The sequence below is a fragment of the Pteropus medius genome, unplaced genomic scaffold (genome assembly GCF_902729225.1).
Source record: "Pteropus medius unplaced genomic scaffold, Ma_sr-lr_union100, whole genome shotgun sequence".
Classification (NCBI taxonomy): Eukaryota; Metazoa; Chordata; class Mammalia; order Chiroptera; family Pteropodidae; genus Pteropus; species Pteropus medius.
Window position 1 is genome coordinate 41,360,542 of NW_024351730.1, and position 20,198 is coordinate 41,380,739.

The 20,198-nt window shown below is 42.0% G+C and overlaps 1 protein-coding gene across 8 annotated transcripts in view; it reads right to left on the bottom strand.

Moving 5' to 3' along the window:
* Positions 1 to 20,198, bottom strand: part of TSPAN5 (tetraspanin 5) — a 268,547-nt gene that overhangs the window by 32,224 nt on the left and 216,125 nt on the right. The window contains exon 1 of one of the 8 annotated variants that reach the window (XM_039845768.1): positions 11,417 to 11,437. The exons of the other annotated variants lie outside the window; for them this stretch is intronic. Within the exon in view, the coding sequence (XP_039701702.1) occupies positions 11,417 to 11,422 (6 nt within the window). The 5' untranslated portion in view covers positions 11,423 to 11,437. Of the gene's footprint in view, positions 1 to 11,416; positions 11,438 to 20,198 lie in introns of those variants that run through there. 8 annotated transcript variants of the gene reach the window in all.

Consider the following 20,198-nt stretch of genomic DNA (forward strand, 5'->3'; position numbering starts at 1 on the left):
ATTTCTTGCTTTCGATATATCCCAACAGAAATACTACGGTTGGCCCCTCCACCACCCAGGTCAGAGTGCTACTTCACTTTATGTTTCCGACCCAGACAACAAAGGCGTCGGTCTCCCCAAAAGGCTTAAAGTTACCCGGGCAGTTGTGTACAAAAGTAAATCAGTTCAGCATGTTACTCTCTCATATTTATAGGTCCTAGGCATAAGAGGGTAACAGGTGACAAGTACACACGTAGGATCCCATCAGACCTAGAAATCACTGAGCACTTGACTTCACACACACTGACGTCAAGCTCTTCCGGGTGAAATGCCTGACTTTCTAATGCTGAAGCTCTTTGTGGACAAACGTTCAACCATCTCCCCTGATGCAGTATTTAATCACAGTGTCACCACAAGATGGGTGAAATATTGTGGCAGAGGACATCGTGATCAGCTGTCCCTCTTGCTGCTGAAGAGGGTGGACATGTCATTGCTGAGGGTCCTGCCTAATTGCTAATATTTATTTCTCTTTATGACTTGCCAAGCACTGTGCTTTGTGCTTTGTAGGAAGTCTCTCTTCAGCATCGCAAGTTTATTTTAAAATAGGCACTATTATTAACCCCATTTTAAGAAAGAGAAAAATGAGGCTCACAGAGGCACACAGCTTCTTAGTGGAGCAGAGAAGTGAATCAAGAGAAGTCTGCCATCGACATACATGTTCTTACCAGTCCTGATAAATTCCCATCCCCCACGGGGCAGAAAGTTGAGGCACTCAGGTTAGAATTAGATGGGATAAGACCAGGACATCACATATTCTCTCCCCAGGAAGCAAAGGGGAATTGTAGAGGTAGAGATGAAAACCTTCCCTTCACTTAAGTACTGATTGAAGAAAAGAAATGTCCCATGCTGGGGTCAGCAACGGAGGAAAGTAGAAAACAGAGGAATTCCTAGCGGGTCAACATTCTCCTCTTTAAATGTGTAAAGTTCTCTCTTCCAGGCACTTTGAAAATCCTTTGTCTTCCACGAACAACATAAATGGATTGGAAACCAATAGTTTCTCACAATAAGGAGAGAGGGGAAAAAATGGGATTTAAAGAAGATTCACGGACAATCCTTCTATAATCTTGCTCCACTACTTCCTGCTCTGTGACTTTCCAAACAAGGGTTTAAGAATCTGGAGACAGAACACTGGACACCTAAGCAGGCGAACGGTACGGGCCGGGCCTCAACTTGCACATCCCTTCGGGGCTACGTCACTAGCAAATGTCCTCCCTGTTACTCTCGGCCCATATGTTTTGTTTTAAAATCAAGTTGTTCCAGCTCCAAATTATTCAACAGAGAAGAGCCAAAAAACCAAAGACAGGCATGCAACACGAGGCACACTGAGTTCCCCCTTCCCACCCCCAAAGAAAAGACAGCCATAAACCACCAAACTGACCTTCTGAAACCCAGAGGCCAACTTACAGGGAACGGCTGAGAGCGCTTAAAGTCAACTCTATTCCTTTGAAACAGAAACAAAAACAAATCTGATGTATCCTCCCATATGGCAAAATGTGCAAACACACAGTACAAATGTTTATCCACACAATTTTTGATGTTTTAAAATTAATAACGATAGTTTTGCCAACATTTATTGAATGCTAAGTACGAGTTGGGTACTACTATGTTTTATATGAATTAGCTAAAACAGCACTAATACAGTAGCCACTAGCTATGTGGCTAGTTCAAACTGAGATGTGCTCATAAGCATAAAACATACACTGGATTTAAAAGACTTAATAGGAATAAAAAGAATGTAAAATATCTCATTAATAGTTGTTTTATTATTGACTACATGTTGAAATAATACTTTAGCTACATTGGGTTAAATAAAATATATTAAAATTAATTTCACTTGTTTCATTTTACTTTAAAAATTTTTTTCCTTTTGTTTTTTTACATACAGTTACTGGAACACTTAAATTATATACGTGGCTTACACTACACTACGATTAAACAGTGTTGGTATAAAGTATCCCACAACAATCCCATACAATATGTACTGATATTATCCCCATTTTATAGAAAGGAAACTGAGACTTAGAAACTTTAATTCTCCCAAGATCATATAGGTGCCTGGGTTGGGTGGCTCAGGAAATATGAGTCCTCGGCCCAAGCTTAAAACTATTTTAGTACTTCCTTAATGTGCATAAAACACTTATCCAGACTTTAAATAAAGGACAGAGAACTATACTGACACTGACAGTCTTGTCCTAAGACGCAGAATTGCTCCTTTAATTTCTAGGCATTCAAGACGAAGGTATGTTTTCCTGACTTAGGAATGAGAATGGCACTAAGTGGAAACTGAGAGTGGCATGCTGATGGAAGCCTCCTGGGCTTTGCAGAACGAGAGCCAGCGGAGCTGATCCTCAGGAAAAGCTGGAGAGGAAAATGGCCCTAGCGTGTGACTAGGATGACTGAGCATCTCTGCCAGGAGGGACGCATCTGCCCCTCCTTTTCTCTGTGGCCTACGAACAGAAGACCTCTTCCTCCACTTGCTGTTTTCGTTCTTGCTAAACCTCCAACATCTTGGAAATGAACCAGTGCTCAATTCTAATTGGTACAAAAACAGATACTTCAAGAAGCCATTCATTCATCCATCTACAATTGTCAACAAATATGAGTTCCTACTTTGTGCTAGACGTTACTTTTCTCCTGTGATAAATGGAGATAATAAAACAGATACAGTCCTTGCCCCAGCGAGCTTATAGTCCAGTAAGAGATAAGAGATTTTAATAAGTGATCAGAGTGTAAAAGACAAAATCGCCCTTGATGGTGCTATAGAAGAGAACAAAATAAGGCTAATACAGACTGTACGAGGGAAATTTGATCCAGAGAGAAGTACAGGAAGGCTGTAAAAGGCAAGTGAAAGGGTCTAAAAAGTGACTGGTGTGGCTGTGCAGAGAATGGCGGGGCTGGGAGTTGGGAGGAGAAGGTACGGCAGGTCTGCAATTAGAGATGCGAGCACAGACCAGCCCGTGCACGGCCTTGTAAGCCACATTAAGGAATGTAGTCATTATCCTGGGAGGGTTAGGAAGCCATTTAAGGGCTGTCTGTGTGTAGTGGGCTGCGATGGAGGAGGCAGGTCTTTAGCAGATTTAGGCTTCAGAAAAATGATGATCTGGGCTATAGAAGAGATTAAAGAGTCCAGAGTGGACACAAGGGGACTAGAAGAAAGCGGCTTAGGCCATGCAGATAAAACATGACCTTATCCTGGACGGAATGTGGTGAACAGATGAAATTGAGACCATTTAGAAGTAAAACTGACGTTTTTGGTGATGACTGGACATGGCGAAGGTGGGGCAAGGGTGAAGGAAAGGGAGGTACTAAGGATAACGTCTGTGATTCCAGCATCTTCTACATAGATGGCTTTTCAAAATCCATCTTATATCCTGACAGAAAGAACTCTCAGGTGCTAATTTTATAGCTAGCTTGAGATCTAGTGGCACTTCTGAGGGACAGCTCTTTCATGGGTATTTTAGCTGCTGTCTGAATTCTCTTTAAAGCAAATTTCAGCTTGCGTACTTTAAAAAAATAAATTATTTAAAATCAATAGACATGTCTACCACCCTCTGCTACTTTTATTCATAAAAGGAAGCAGTTATGTATAGGTGTACATGAACGTTCACAAGCAACTGTTAAATGGACATTTTCAGTCCTCTCTGCTTAAAAAATAACAATTACGTCAATGACATCTGTGCAGCATCCCATGAACTGGCTTAAAATAACGAGGCAGCAAGGTAAACATGATGGGCGAAGACAAAAATCAGGTCAATCTCACCTCAACTGGAGCCTCAAAAATATTATCTTAAATAACAATGGGCGGAACTATTTCTTCATTATTCTGATGTTTTGTTTTGTTTTGTTTTTTAATTTTAAGCTCTGCCTGAATAAACAAGAGAGGTGCACTGAAAACATTTGGCAAAGAAGAGAGGAAAGAAATGAATGCCATTAGGAAAGATATATTTCTCTGAAACTATATTTTCTATTAGATATTTTTCTGACACTTTGGTATGAACAACACACCATGCTGGCAGGGGTGAGTGAGGTGGGGCAGTCTATACAAGTGAGCTAAACAGTTATGTTAACAAAATACATGCTGTCTTTGTAGAACAGGGGCTGATTTCAGGAAAAGCCTCTGGGCATAATTCCTGCCGTGCCGTGTCTAAGGAGTAAGCAGGGGCTGATGGAAAATTCAATTCACAGAAAATCAATCCCAATTTTGCCCCTGGGTCCCTATGTCCCAGTTTGTATATTCAAACTGCCCGAGATCCTCATGATAAGATGGTAGGACAGATAAAACTCAAACTTGTAAAAGGACATTCACATCTGAGCCGGGTCAACCTTTTTCACTTTGCCTGGCCCTAACGACCCTCCTCCATGTGGCCTGAACACACGCAGCCTACTGAAGCCCGGCTCTGACGCTCTCCGTGGTTCCGTGATCCTGGGAAAGGCTCTTTGTTCATTCAATACATATTTATTGAGCATCTACTACGAGCCAAGCAGTCATCTTAGGGGCTTGGATAAGCTGGGAAACAAAAGAGACAAAAGTGCCCGCTCTTATGGGGCTGACATTCCACTTAGGATGTGTGGGGAGGGAAAAGGCAATACGAAGAAACTTAAATGAGTAGATAACACAGAATTTTAGAAAGCGAGAAGCACCGGGGGAAAGGGGAGCAGCGTAAGGGGACCAAAATGGGTGCAAGATGGAGGGAGGTGTTAAATATTAAAATAGAGCAGACAAGGCAAGTCTCCATTAAGAAAGCTACGTGTCAGCAGAAAGACGAAGGAGATGACGGTGGATGTCGGGGAATGGTGTCCAGGCAAGGGAGCAGTCTGGCTGCGGCGCTAAGGCACACCTGTGCAGTGCGCTGTAGGAACAGCTTCCGAGCCGGAGTGCACACGGCAGGGGGAACAGGAGATGGGCTGGGTTGGGCTTTGAAGGCCGGGGCGACAACTTTTTCGAAGGGAAAAAGAATCAGAGGAGGGTTTCCTGACTTCTTAGAGCCCGACAGTTGTCATCTGTCAAATGGAGATAAGGGCACGTAAGGAAATGCACAAGACAACTGGAAGGGCAATGAGGTCTTGTGAGATTCAAAGAGACCATCATGGTGTAGCCAGAACTTCATGCATATTAGTTCTTTCCCTGTCTTCAAGCATTAATTACTCAGCCTGCCTCCTCTCCCCAGACCCATCTGGGTCACAACAACGAAACCTCCTTCAAGTCCTGCCTCCTCCAAGTATGAGAAGCCATCCTCGTTCTCAGCGACCAGGGGCCCTCTCATCTGAACTGCTGCACCTCCCCATGTGTACGATCTGACGCCCACACATTTGTAAAGGAAGGATGTGACGTGGGCTCAGACAACAGGCGTGATGGGGACTGTGCTAACCGGAGAGCACCTGCCCTCCAATCATACAGCTCCCTCCCTGGACGCTAGCTTGAAGATCCTTCCAGAACAGTGCATACAAGTATCTCCGTGCATTTAAAAGAAACTAATAAACTCTAGTCAGGATAGCGAGATCGCGTGTAATTTCAAATCTTTTCTATTTCTCATTTCAGCTCTCTGGTTCAGGAATTCTGGGTATATTGGCTCCAGAATCTGAAAACCTGCTCATTTTGAAATCCCACATTAATATAAGTTCCTTCTCACCCGGGCTTCTTGATGCATCTTCTCTCTCCCTAACCTTATCACTCTTTGTTATAACCTTTGTATATAGGTTCTAATTTCATTATACCCATTAAAAAAAAATCGTTTTGTAAGAAAGTGGGATATAAATTATAACCAATGTTGATTGGGGTAGCCTCTCAAAGTGTGCCCCTCCTTCTGAAAAACAGCTCAAGATTGGGCCCCTGCAGCCATATTTGTCAAGGGCGGCCCAGGTGCACTCTCCCTTATCTAGACTAAGGTGGGTCCATGTGACTCATGGAGATCCAGTCCATTAAATACTAGGTTGGGACAGTCTCTCTTCCTCAGGAATTGGGTGTTGGACATGGTGATTTCTGTCAGTCTCAGTCTCCCTTATACTAGAACAGACTAGGGGTGCTAGGGAGAGAACATTCAGATATAGAAAGCAGAAGAGAGACACAAAGTAACTTCTGCTCCTCACCACTCTCTGTTCCTTATGCCCAGGACCCCCCGGGCACATGTCCTGATCCTGGGTCCCATGCAACGCCCCTGGGTCCCTATTATACATCCCTCCTCATTCCCATTGGCTCAAGCTCCTTTGGGGGCTTTTTGTTACTTGCAACCAAGAGGGTCCTAAGACACAAATAAGAGACCAGATTAACTTCTTTCATGCTTAGTTCAGCGACAAGCTCCCTGTTCACAATAAAGCAGGCAGAACAGGCAGGAGCGTGACGGTGCTCTAGAGACTAATGATCTAGCAGAGGCTGCTGTTCCTTTCCAAATAACCGAGAAGAAACGCTAGTGGTTCTGAACTACACGAAAACTGTTGTTAACTTGTGTGAGGAGGAACACGTAATCCAGGCACACTCCACCTGAATGAAAGAGGGCTGCCCTCTGCTTGCTTGTGGAATTTTGGAAGCAGAACGATACAGCTAGAAACAGTGTCCCAAAGCAATACCACACAGCAGAGCCTGGGAAAGGGCGAGGGGGAGCAGGATAGGCGCCTCCTCAGTGTCCCCAAGCACTGTGGACCCCTGTTCTCTCCACCCGTTCTCCCAGAGAGGGTGGAAGGGCTCTCTGCCTTTGAACTTGATGCACAATAAGAGAAGGCACAATTCAGGGACAATATCTTGTTTGGAAATTCCTTTGTTGGAGTTTGGAGCTTTAACATTCTGACAAGAACCAGTAAGTAATCTGAGATGAGAAGAGAGAGAAAAGGGAAGGGCTATGCAGGCAACAAAACCTATATTCTTCCTGGCAATCACGCAGACAATGCGGGCTCAGGGAAAGGAACATCAGCGATGAAGCAATGCAACTTTAGATGGAAATACAGAGGCTGCTAGTTTACAGCCCACTCATCTTTGTCTCAGAAAAAACAAGGCTCACCCTGCCCAGGCCATTCCATCTGTAACTCTCTGATTAGATAAAACCAAGGCTAAGAACAGACCAGAGAGATGGTCTGAGAGCTGGAGAGGACTGAGGGATAACTCAAGTATTTCAAACCATAAGAAATGAGTTATCATCTATGGACGAACATCAGCCTTTGTAGGAATAAGCTCCTGCCGTTTACATTAAACAGCCAAGCAGAGCAGCTCCAGCTAATGGCAGCTTTGAAAGTTTAATACTCTCAGATGTATACTGTTTTTGTGTTGAAACACCCTAATGCTTTAAAAAACATCTTAGGCAAGATTTAAAGGTTAATGCAAATAAAAGTTACGATAGGATTACTCTTTTAAAGCACTGGTAGGGTTATGTAATTCATTTAATAAGTATCTTCAGTGTATAGTGGGTATGGTGCTAGATGCTAGGGACAGAGGGTAAAAAATATATATATATATAACATGGAGTCTTTTCTTAAAGAGCCAACTTCCACAGAGCAGTGAGTGGGGAAAAAAAAATAAGTACGACCACAACTCAGGCACAGGGAATGGAGCCTGCAGGGAGACCTGTTGCCACAGAAACACAGAGCTGAGGCTATGGGATCACAGTGGGGTCAGAAGAAGCTTCTTCGGAAGTGACACTTGAACTGTGTTTAAAGAGAAAGAGAGAGGAAGACAGGAGAAGCAGCTTGTGCAAAAGGATCAAAGCCTGAAACAGCACATCCCTCGAGTATCTGCAAGTGCTTCGAGGGCTGGAGCAGAGATGGGCAGGCCAGGCCCCAGGCAAGCACTGCTATTCACAGAGTGGGTCCTGCTTCTGCGCCAGCAGCGGTACCCAGAAACTTGGTAGAAATTAAATTCGCAGGCAGCCCTAGGCCTGCAGCATCAGAAACTCTGGGGATGGGGCCCAGCAAGCCCTATCTTAACAAGTCCTTGGAGTAACTGTAATACATGGTAAAGTCTGAGAATTCCTGGGCTAGAGGTGGCTGAGCAGGGGCCTTATCACAGCAGGCTGTGTGTGTCCTTGGGACCAAGGCACTGCCAAGCTACTCGAAGCCAACCAAGGATTTTTAGCAAAACAGTGATAGGATCAGATTACATTTTATAGCAATCATTCCTGTACAGCTCAGAGAATGACTTGAAGGGAGGTGAGACTGCAGGTAGAGACAAGCTGGGAGGCTACTACGGTAATTCTAGTGGCAATGACATGCGCCCAAAAAGGCAGTGACAGTCGGATGAAGATAGAAGAGAAGATTAAGGAGGAGACTCTATAGCAGGGGTCCCCAGACCCTGGGCTGTAAACTGGTACTGGTCCGTGGCCTGTTAGGAACTGGGCCGCACAGCGGGAGGTGAGCGGCAGGCTCCAGCGAAGCTTCATCTGTATCTGCAGCCGCTCCCTAGCACTAGTATCACTGCCTCAGCTCCACCTCAGGTCATCAGGCATTAGATTCTCATAGGAGCACCAGTCCCTGGTACCAAAAAGGTTGGAGATCACTGGTCTATAGGACTTGATGACAGGAAGCAGAGAGGGAAACGTTAAGACCATGGTTCCTTGAACCAGGATGCCAGGGTTTGAATCCTAAATATGTAACCTCGGGCACATCACTTAATCTCTCTATTTCTCTCAGTTTCCAAATCTATAAAATGGGGATGTTAATTTCTATGAAAGCAAGTGCCATAGGAGCAGAGATTTTTATGTTTAGTTCATTCTGTATCTCCCAAACTTGGAACAATGTGTACTTCACGGTAGGTCTCAAATAAATACCTGTTGAATGAATGAGTGCATTACTTGTGGGAGATGAGAAAGAGAGAGGAATCTAAGAAAGTTCCCAGGTTCCCAGACACTTGGTGGGCTGAAGTGTCATTTCTGAAGTCAGGAAAACTAACAGGGGAAAATATTTTAGGAGAAAGATCAATTTTAGAGTTCAGGTTTAGATAAGCTGCCCCTCAGATGAGTGTCAGGCACTCAGGTGAAAGTGCCTGGGCACATGAGGGCCTGGAACCTGGCCAGCAAGGTAGCTCCAGAGTCAGGCTACGGTTAGAAACAGGGCTCCACCACAAACTAATTGTGTGACCCTGGACAAATAACTCAACCTCTCACCTCTCTATTTCTTCCTCTATAAAACAGTATCCATCTCATAGGGTCATTGAGAAGACTGAATAAGATAAGGCATATAAGGTGCTTCGCAAAGTGCCCAGCACATAGAACATGCTCGATAAATAACTGCTATTGTGGTTACTGTTAAAGACACATAAGAATTTGTAGAGAACACTTAGATTTATGACAAAGTACACAGAGAGAACTTGGAGGGGAGACTGCAAAGAAGTAGACAGAGCGGCAGCAGGAAACCAGGAACGAGAGGTGTCACCAAAGTCCACAGAAGGCATGTCTATCACCTATAATGATACATTATGACAGAGAAAGAAAGAGGCTGAAATGGTGGAGACTGCTTGTGCTCAATTAAATTAAAGACGGAACACAGAGCAAGAAAACATTAAAGAAAGTAACCTTCCTTATTTCAAAGATGAACAGATTGGGTGCAGGAAACCCCAGGTGTAGTGCCAGCAGGAACATTAACTAGCTGTGTGAATTCGGTCAAGTCAATGAATGAAAAGTGTATATGGAGAACACCACCTGCCCCAGCTACACAGGACTGTGGTAACCCAACACAAATGAAGGGAAGACGACCTTCTGAAAAGGATATGCAATAAAGATACTTGATGTAGTTAAAATATCACATTTTATCCATCTGTTACAATAACAGGGTGAGATACACGTTGTAGCTACTGGCTATGTCATCTGGCACATACGTAGCCCTTAAATATCAGTGCACATTAGTTATTCATGGAATCTGTGCTTATCTGGTGTCTGTTTCCAGAGTATTTTGTGTGAGGAGATAATTTTCTCAAATTTCTGTACTTCTTATGAGGGAAGAACTGATGGGAGTTACAAGTGAGTCATTTGTTGCAGACAATCTTTCCATAGCAGACAGCCTTGGAAGACAGAGCTAGTGGTTCCTTACACAGATCCTGCAGGCTTACTGCCCATTATAAAACTCTGGGGTTCCCTAAACTCAGAGTTCCCCTCTTATAACACAACTCACTATGTATACAGGTGTTAAATAGCCCTCTCTGCATCACTCTGTAGAAATCGGGGCTCAGAGAAACAGTGGGAAAAATATTGATACAGTAGCTACTAGTGCTGCTGTGATTAGCAAAGTCCTATGTCTCTGTCCTACGAGTCTGGTGTCTCTGCCAGCATCCATGACACTGTGGCAGGGTAACTTGTTACCTGGCAGGCAAAGCAACATCTCAGACCCTTCACAGTTCCTGCCATTTAGTATTATTTTACAGAAGAGGGGTTGGTGTTTCCTTTCCATCCAACATGGTTCTCAGCACCCATGGCTTGCTCTGGTCTGCCCTGTTGAATTCAGCTCAGTCAGAGCTGAGAAGGCAGAAAAGATGTTAGCTATTTCTGGTACTTTTAATTTTTTTCAACCTAATGCAAACACTCGCTATGTCTGTGTATCTCTGTGTGTGTGTTTTAATTTCAAATTAAAAAATTTTATCTTAAAAAAATTGAAGTTTGTTTTGCCAATAACATCTACTTTCTTTTCTAAGAAACATGATGACATCTGGGGGAAAAGTGTATAATGAAAGAATTATACATTGCCTAGAGCAAAGACATTTGTTTAGTAACGGAGTCACTTTTCCCCCAGATGTCATCATGTTTCTTAGAAAAGAAACTCCTAAAGAAATAACTCCATATTTCAGGTAAACGTTAGTAAACAGGTGCCTTAGAGATAATTATTAAATTATTAAATTATTAGAAATAATTATTAAAGAACACCAATTAAATTATTAAATTATTAGAAATAACTATTAAAGAACACCAATTAAATTATTAAATTATTAGAAATAATTATTAAAGAACACCAATTAAATTATTAAATTATTAGAAATAATTATTAAAGAACACCAAAAGAACATAACTTCAGGCCTTCGGACATTACATAGAATGAGTTGCCTAACCCATCTCCCCCCACAGTGCACACGCACGCAGACACACGTGCCAGTGAGGCAACGCCACTAAAGGAAACCATAATCAAAGTCCCATACACTCACTTGTTAGAATTCAGGATATTTCTTTAAAATAAAATCTTATTGATAGTATTAGTAACAAAGGCATCCAAGAAATCATCCTTGAGAACCTCAATTTCACATTAAAACAAGAAATGAATTTTCTCCCAGGTGGGTCTTTTGAAACACTAGATTCTAAGAGAAACATGTGACATCCTAGAAATGCCACATAGCCTTCTTAATAACTATCACAGAAGTTATAATTCTGATCAAAGCAAACAAGCGCAAAAAAAACCCCATGATGGCAGGTACCTTCATTTTAGGCTCTTTTTTACATTTCCATAGTCATATTTAAAACCCCTTTAATATCTGTACTGGATTGACATCATCTTTCTGATGCTTTATATTCAATCCAAACCTAAAACATCTTGAGATGAATGCAGGATACATGGAGCACACCCAGGAGATCCAAATCCATTGATTATCATGTGAAAGAAGGCCTGGAGGCAATTAGCCCTTTGTTATGGATGACAAATAAATCTCCACATAAAATGTTCTATACACTGAGGCATCTTTGATCGGTCTCACTGGCTCAATGACTCACAAAGATTTGGGAGGGAGAATGCCTGAAAACAAAAGGGCAGACTGACGGCACCACTGAGTTATTTATTCTGTATATTCAGCTCAGTTTTCTCTCTGTCCAACTTTTCACAACACTATAAAAAGGAATGGAATGAATTCTTTTCAACCAAGAACATCAGCGCTGCATACTAAGGAGAAGAGTATTGGCTTAACCCAGAACCCATATAAACCACGAAATAGCACTCTGCTCTCTCTAGTTAGGTATTTTTAATAGGGGAAATGGATTTGGACAAATCATTCTTTTATATGTTCTTTCATATAAGAGTTTATTACACAGACTCTTGGAAATTAATTTACATGTAGGATAAGCTGCAGGCAAACCATTCAGAGCTTCAGTATAGAAGGCTGGGTTCTCAGCAGTCACTGCCTTAGAAACTACCCATGTGTGTACACTTGGGAATTTTCCTTTTCTATGAGAACTATTTGGAATCATCTCAAGATGAAGAGCAGCGTGAGTGATGTGTGAATAAGCTGCACCTATTTCCTCTGGTTAAACATGCCCACAACTTTCTCTTCTCCAACCAAAAGCTGCATAACACAATGTACTAGAGATCAATGTGCTCCTAAAATGATTTATGAATTCAGATGAATGTAAAAAATCAATATAGAACTAAGAATTATATCTTAAAGACTAAGACCATTGGTATTTTCCTCCAGTTAAAAGGGATAGTACAAAGGGACTGCATGAATCATGACTAGTACATGAGCATCGCCTTTGATGACAAACCATGGTTCAAATCTGGGCCCCAGCATTTCCTAGATGTGACTCTGGACAAAGTGACATAATTTTATCACCTGTTAAATGGAGGTAGTAATAGCATCCACATAGAACTGATGTGAGAATTAATTATGTGTTTTGTGTACGGAATGCATTCCGTAAACATACTATTGTTGCAATTAAAAATATCATGGAAATAACATCAATATAGGCTCACTTTTCTAATAACAAAAGCAATGAACATGTCATGTGTACATTATTCAATTAATCTAGCAGTTTTTTACTGGAAATGAAACAGTACATACCACAGGAACAAAGATTACAAAGAAGATTTAAAATTTTCCTTTTTTCCTCTCTGCAAGAAACTCTTCATTCTCAATATAAAATTTCATTTAAAGCTGTTTAACCAGAGAGGGTCGCCATGGGAAAGTAAACCACTGACAGTATACATTAGGTTCACATTAATTTATAGAGGTAGCATAATGCTTATGAAAAATAAGCTAGCTGGAAGCCCACGGTTTGCCCTTGAGCCTCAGCCAGTAGGGAAGCTTCATGCAGTGTGAATGAGGAGACCCTGGGTGATTAATTAGCGCTCCATGTCGACACTATCAGACAGGCTTTCAGTCTGTAATGTAAAATAAGCCATCTTATTTTTAACTTCATCTCAAAACAAACTTCCATGAGAACATGACTTTGTCAAGCACTTTAAATACTGAAGGAAGATTTTCTCCAAATCTCTTTTAAGACAAATCCTACTTCCTCTGACACACATTTTAGCTCTGGTAAATGGCAGGCTGGACTGGGAAGAATCTAAATAAGGAAGCTTATTTGCAAAATCTCTGAGCAGCAAATTAAACTAAACTCATTTCATAAGTCCCTATAAGTGTTTGATACTCAAAAGGAAAAAATTTCTCAATAATGAAAAGATTTACTAATAAAACTTAAAGGTCTACCAGTCTCTTCAAAAAGAATGTCATTATAAAAACTATGCATCACTAACTTTCACTAGATTTTTATCGTGCAGTTATCAGTGTTTTTATCTTTTCACCATTTGCTTCATTAGATGTTAATTTTTTAATCTATAATTTCCTAGATATTTCTGACATATATTTTATCCATGTGTAGTTCCAAGATAGATGCTGCTATGTCTAGATTTGTTAGTTTATATTGCTACACAGGTCGTTCTCTGGTATCTATCACTATTTCAGTCAAGTTTCTTAAATTAGATTTGAAAGAGAAAGAAATAACTTTGCTAAATTAAATCAGTTCATTTAACTGAGGGTGACCTTTGGGTAGATAATTTGTATAAACATCAAATGGTTCCTGGCCTTCTCTAAATCTTGTCATTAGTCAGGATCTCAAAAGTGGACTCCAAATGTAAGATGAGGTATAAAGATATAAATGTTCTATTCTGGTCTATGTAATATTATTTCACTGTAGATGAAAGGCTCTATATGAATAAAATACTATGTATAAATACCCTCACATACAGCATCTGTAAGAGATGCGTACGCACATGAAAACATCTAAAAATGTCTCATGCTATAAAATGCAGGTCTCGTAGGTTAAAATCATTATCTATTCCATGACACGAAGGCCCAAGGCTTAAAGATATCAGGCTGTGCTTAATCAGAGAGAAGGTGTTACTACTGATCTTTGCTCATATACTGCTGGGGCTGAAAGGAGCCTCTGAGATCCAGCAAAGTCATGTCAAGAAACAGGAAACTGAGAATCTCCGTTTAGAAGCTGGGGTCCCAGTCCCAACCTAATATTATTCTTTCCCAAATACACAAGGAATCCAAGGCAGCCCAACAGATGAAAATGTCCAATCTAAGCTGTAGTAGAACAAGGAGCTCCCTGCTAACAAGAGTCCACACATAAACTTGAATTTTATGGCTTGCAGATGTCAGCACAAAGGTAGCAATGCATCCAAGACAATACAACTTCTCAACAAACACCTCAGAGGACTTCAGCGGGCAGGACACATGCTACATGCACAGGTTAATATCTGGGACCAAGACCTGGAGGTGAATACCATCTAGGCACAGAAACAGGCAATAAATCAATAATTAACATAAAGGCCAATTTGCAGTAAATGTTGTAAATGAGACTGAGAAAAAATATTTAAGTTCAGAGAAGGCCACCAGATGCCAAAATGAGGGAAGATTTCATGAAAGGGTTTGAGTCTTGAGGGATGGGTAGAATTTCAAGAAACGGAGATGGAGGACCTTCTAAATCAGTGTTGTTCACGGTTTAATGGGTTAAGACCAGCATTTGCTTCCTCACTGAAACGGAATAGAATGTATTTCATGTGGCAAGATGAAATACTGCTTCATGAAACTTTTGGTTCATATGTAAAATGCATTTCCTACTGAAATGGGGGTCTTGGTCAAAGAGTTTGAAAAACACTGTACTGTGTTTTGTGGAAAATAGAGTTAAACTGTTTTTCTAGCTAGAATACAACTCAGTTATGAGGTCAATCCAGGCCAGACTATGGAGGGTCTTGAACAGAGCATCAAAGAATTGGGATTTTACCCTTTAGAAGAGAAAGGTCATTGCAGGTTTTTTAGCTTTTCACCTTTTTTATTTTTAGGTTTTATTGACACCTACACTGTGCTTAGTCTCTCATGCACACGCTCTTAGTTTTAACAAGCATTCTTTGAAGTGGGCATTATTACCTCCATTAGGAGGAGAAAGTGAGAAGACAGATCATGTAACCAGCCCATGATACAAAGCCAGGTCTTTTGACTTCGAAGCTCATAACGTTTAAAAAGAAACAGAACAAAATTATGAAATGATCGGAGCTTGTACCTTCAAATAGCAAAACTGAATAGAATTTAGATAGCTATATTAGAGGGGTTTCTTCTGATCACTCAATTTCAGAATTTAAGATCAATTTATATACACTTGAAATCTTAGGCAAAAATCACACCACAACTGACAGTTAAAATTGCTCTTTCTTAATGACCCTAAAAAGAGTCTAAATGAAGGTTCTTATTTCTCAATATTTACATGAATGTCCCTTTTACTTCATTCTGCAGCAATAAAGTTAACGACTGTTATCACTTGAAAAATGCTTTGAAGAAAAAAAAAAACGAAAGAAAACAGATGCAAATGCAGAAGTCTGTCTAAAGCAGACACGCTAACATAAAAGTAACCCACTGCTTTCCTCGGACTCACTCACTCCAGCCCTCTGTTCTCACACTCAGACACTGTCTGATCCTACCTGCCTCCAGGAACAACTGCGGGGACTAAGCGGTGTAATCTGTAAAGAGCTCCTCTGGAAAGAAGGCTCGAGAAAGCCCAGATATTATTACCGGGGGAATGGGGAGGGGCTGAGAACATGCCAACAGTCAACTTCCCAATATAAATAATGTGAAAAGAAAATAACAGGAGATAGAAAAATGGTGTGGCTAATTTAAAGGCGGAAAAATAAATATCTGGAAGTGGCTATGCCTGACAAATAGAATATGGAAGATGGAGAAACACCCCTTCATGAGAACCAAAGCAGCTCTTCCACACCTCCAAAATAACCTGATTGCCAAACGCTCAGAGAATCTAAGAGGGTAAAAGTGCTCTTCTGTCCAGTGCGTGAGCTGGATGGAGAAATGTGTACTGAGTATCCAGTAAATCGGAAAAATCAGCCGTCCACGGGAATCTACTCTTTTCTGCACACTCTGAATAACTAGCCCTTGTTTCTTGACTGATGTGTGGACCCTCTTTAAAAGAGAAACTCACTGACTCTCAATGTTAATGTAACTTATTTTTATTAAAATAGTCCTTAAATGTGCAGAAACAGAAAACTGGTATAAAATCTCAAATACATTTATAAGTCAACTACAAACACTATCGAACCAACAGAACAAAAACTAGCTACAACGATTAAGTGTAACAGATGATGTTTTTTTGCTGCTCCTGGTGTAGCATCCAGCCTGGTTCTATATTTGGTATTTTGACTTTCATAAATGTTTACCCAGACGACACCTGTTTACGTAAGTATGGTGAACAAAACAGCAAAAAGCTTAGAGGCCAGATTGGGATAATCAGACCTCATACTTAACCCAAAGTCAGCCAATTATGAGAGGTGTCACGTGATAATTCTACAAAGCTCTTACTTCAGAAGTAGCACTGCGACATCACTGAAATTTGTATTTTTTTTCCAGTTTTACTAAGGTATAATGGACAAATAAAAACTGTACATTTTTAAAGTATATAATGTGATATTTTGATATATTATACACTGTGAAATGACTGCCACCATTAAGCAAATTAACATGTCCATCCCCTCACCAAGTTACTATTTTTTGTGTTGAGAATACTCAAAATCTACTCTCTTAGCAAATTTCAAGTATACTATAGAGTATTATTAACTATAGTCACCATGCTGTACATTAAATCTCCAGGACTCAGTCGTCCTGCATAACTGAACCTCTGTACCCTTTGACCAATATTGCCCCATTTCTCCTACCCCCTTAGACCCTGGCGACCACCACTCTACTCTCTTTTATGAATTCGACTTCAAAACTAAAAAGTTTTCACATATAACTAAGGTCATGCACTAAATGGATATCTAACCCAATCACTGCTAAAATGAGAAAGACATTTTTTCCTTTGTGTATCTATCAGCTATCCTTACCACCAATGAACTGCAAGGTGCACAGATGAGTGCTGGGCCTGCCCACGTCCTGCTGGGAACGGGAACATGGTACTGACTGCTCTCGGTTTAGTATGATCATACTGCAAATCACTCCTCACTGATCTCATTCAGGCTTTACAATTACCCTGGGGGGAAATGAACTTGACCACATTTTAACACATGAGGACACAGCTGGGTTAAGCAACTCACCCAAGGTCACACACACTGACAGTGATAGAGCCAGGATGTAAACCAGGAAGCTGGTCGTCCTCTCGACTCCGAGCTCTAAACCTCAAATGCCTCCTGGCTGCTGTAATAGCCAAGGGCCCACATCCAAGCACTGAGAACACACACAGATTGGATGCAGGCACAGCCCTTACATCCAAACATTCACTTATAATGTGGGTGAGTACATGATCCGAAAGATGCTAACATTCCATCTGGTTATTCTGCAACCAACCAAGGCAGGTATCTTCAAAGACATCACAGACTTTCCCTGTGAACTGACAGGGTCTAATTTAGGATTCGAAAATTATTACAACTACTTCTAAAGAGTAAAAAACTGCCAGATGAAGGGTATGAGTTTCAAAAACTGCTTGCTGTAAATAAAAACAACAGCTAACATTTATTCGAGTCCTTAAAATGGACCTGGTACAGTTAAGCATTTTACTTGTACAGTCATGTCAATGAAGTCTCTCAAGAATATGCTGAGGTAAACGCCATTAACGCCTTCACTTTGCAAGGGTAGAAATCGAGCTTAAAAGACATAAGTGACCTGGCCAAGAGCGGGCACCCAGGCACCCAACTCCAGAACCTACCCTGCAGTGCAGATGGGAGAAGGCCTGTGAACAATATCCTTGCCGCCTCATTGCTTCTCAGAACTTGGGACTTCTGCAGCCAGTTTAATATGTAACCTACTTGTCCTTTCTGGTTGGTCAGGAGATATTCTGCCACAAAATAACACTATGATTTGTAATAATTCATAGCTTTTTGGCTTTGAGGCTAAAACCTACTGTGATCCTACGAGGCATCACTAATTAAAGACTATTAAGATTTCGAGTATGTTCAAGTGAAGAGATCCACACTGCCCTGGAAGCACAAAACCCAGCTTTGGTGAGAAAGTTAGACCATCATTTCTGCAGCCTCCACCGCTCACTGCGAGTCGGTTCCTCAACGTGGGCATCACATCTCACACGTGAGCCAGAGCCTACTCCTCGGCTGTCCACCCAGCCATCTCTCCACTAATTAGGCAGATGTGAAGGATGCTGCCAGGAGCTGACAAGGCCACTGTGATCATGGTGAGAGAGATCCAAGGCAGACAGGGCTCATGAGCACATCCTGTGAAGGGGCCCGAGGTGCCCAGGATGAAAGGCCCCTTGACACTGAGACACAGTGATAACAGTTCCCTCGTGTTGGTCACCAGGCTGTGCCAGCAACTACAGGTACCTTCTATCTAGTAATAATTCTCATCACCTGTGATGTAGACAACGCGATCCCTATCAATGAGGAAACTGAGGCTCAGAGGCAGCACAGCTGTAGGAAGCAGCTTCAGGCCAGAAGGAAGCAGCTTGAGGCCAGAGCTCTGTAAACCCACAGCTGTTTCCACTTTCCAGATGTGCTCTCCACCCCGTCTGTGCTCCTGCTGCAGAAGTGGAAACAAGGAGCCGGGATGAGTATTGGACTTGGAAATAAAAAAAATGGGTACTAATCTAAGGAAGAGAAGTTTAGAACAAGCAAAGATTTTAGAGATCCAGTCTTTTTGTTTACAGATTAAACTAGAGGGGTTATGAGAGTCATCATACAGCATTACACAGATTTTTCTATTTTTAACTGGAATTACTGAACTCTTACTATGTTACAGAAACAGTCCTAGTACCTGTAAATACATTATCTAACTTAATCTTCGTCAGAACCCCATGAGGCACATGTGATCATTTTACAGATAATGAAGCTAAGGCCTAAGGAGGTTATACAACTGATGGAAGATCTTTCTGCTGCCAAACCCTGTGCTCCCCACAAACTCCTCTCTGCCCTCACGGTGAGCCACTAAACCAGCTGATGTTCAGGTCTTTAGCGCTCCCTCTCCTGTAGAGGAGGTGGCAAGGCCCCACATGGAGGCCGCCGTAGCCACATCCCTCTGCATTCTGTCGCCCTGGTTGTGCTCCATTTTTCTCTGTGGTACTATTACCCGAGGCGCCGCTCCCCAGGCAGAGGTGCGGGGTTTACTTTCTTCCACGCTCTCAGCTGGGTGGGCTGAATTCCGGCTGACAGCAGAACAGAAGGGGCCATGTGGCTGCCTGTAAGGGGCTCAGCTGAATGTCCCAAGATAGGACCCTGGGGGACTCTGGATTGTGGCACAGCTTTTTCTAAAGCATGAACAGCAACAGGGGAACCATGCTCATGGGAAGGCTCAGGTTCTTCACACTCTTGCAGGGGGACCACATATGGATCCGGCACAGGAAACAGACTGTTCCGAGGCCACAGAGCTCACGGTCTGAAAGGGAGGATGTGTAAAGGGCGCCAGGGTCAACTGTGGGTTATGAAGTTGCTCCATTTTCACAACAAACAATGACTTTGGGCACGTCACCTCCCAGGGCCCAGCCGAGCAGCTGACGTAGTTACTGCATGGCTGTCCTGCCTACTATCCACCCTTGGCCACCAACAGGTCTGGCCTGGGATGGAGAAATCCATGGGCTTCCTCTGGCTGAGGAAGACAGGGAGGCCATGCCAGCTCACTGTTTAGCTCCTCAGTCTGCCAGAGGGGCCCCGAGGTAGGCAGGGAGGCCACGGACTGCTCCGCTGACAAGAGGCTGGGTCTGGGCTAGTCCCCTGACAACTAAGACTCATCCATATGACTGGGGCCCAAAGCGAGCAGACATATGGTCATTAAACATCAGATTCGAGCTACTCAGGGAAAATTGATTCTGTTTCTGCCTGTTGCTTGGTACATATATACTTACTCTTCAGTAAAATATTGGCTTTTACTAGATGCATGACATGGAATTCCTTCAAAATTAATATTTTATGTTACGCTTATATCAGTGTAGGTTGAAATATTTATCAACATATTCTGTGACTGCCTCTGTAGGAATTTATTC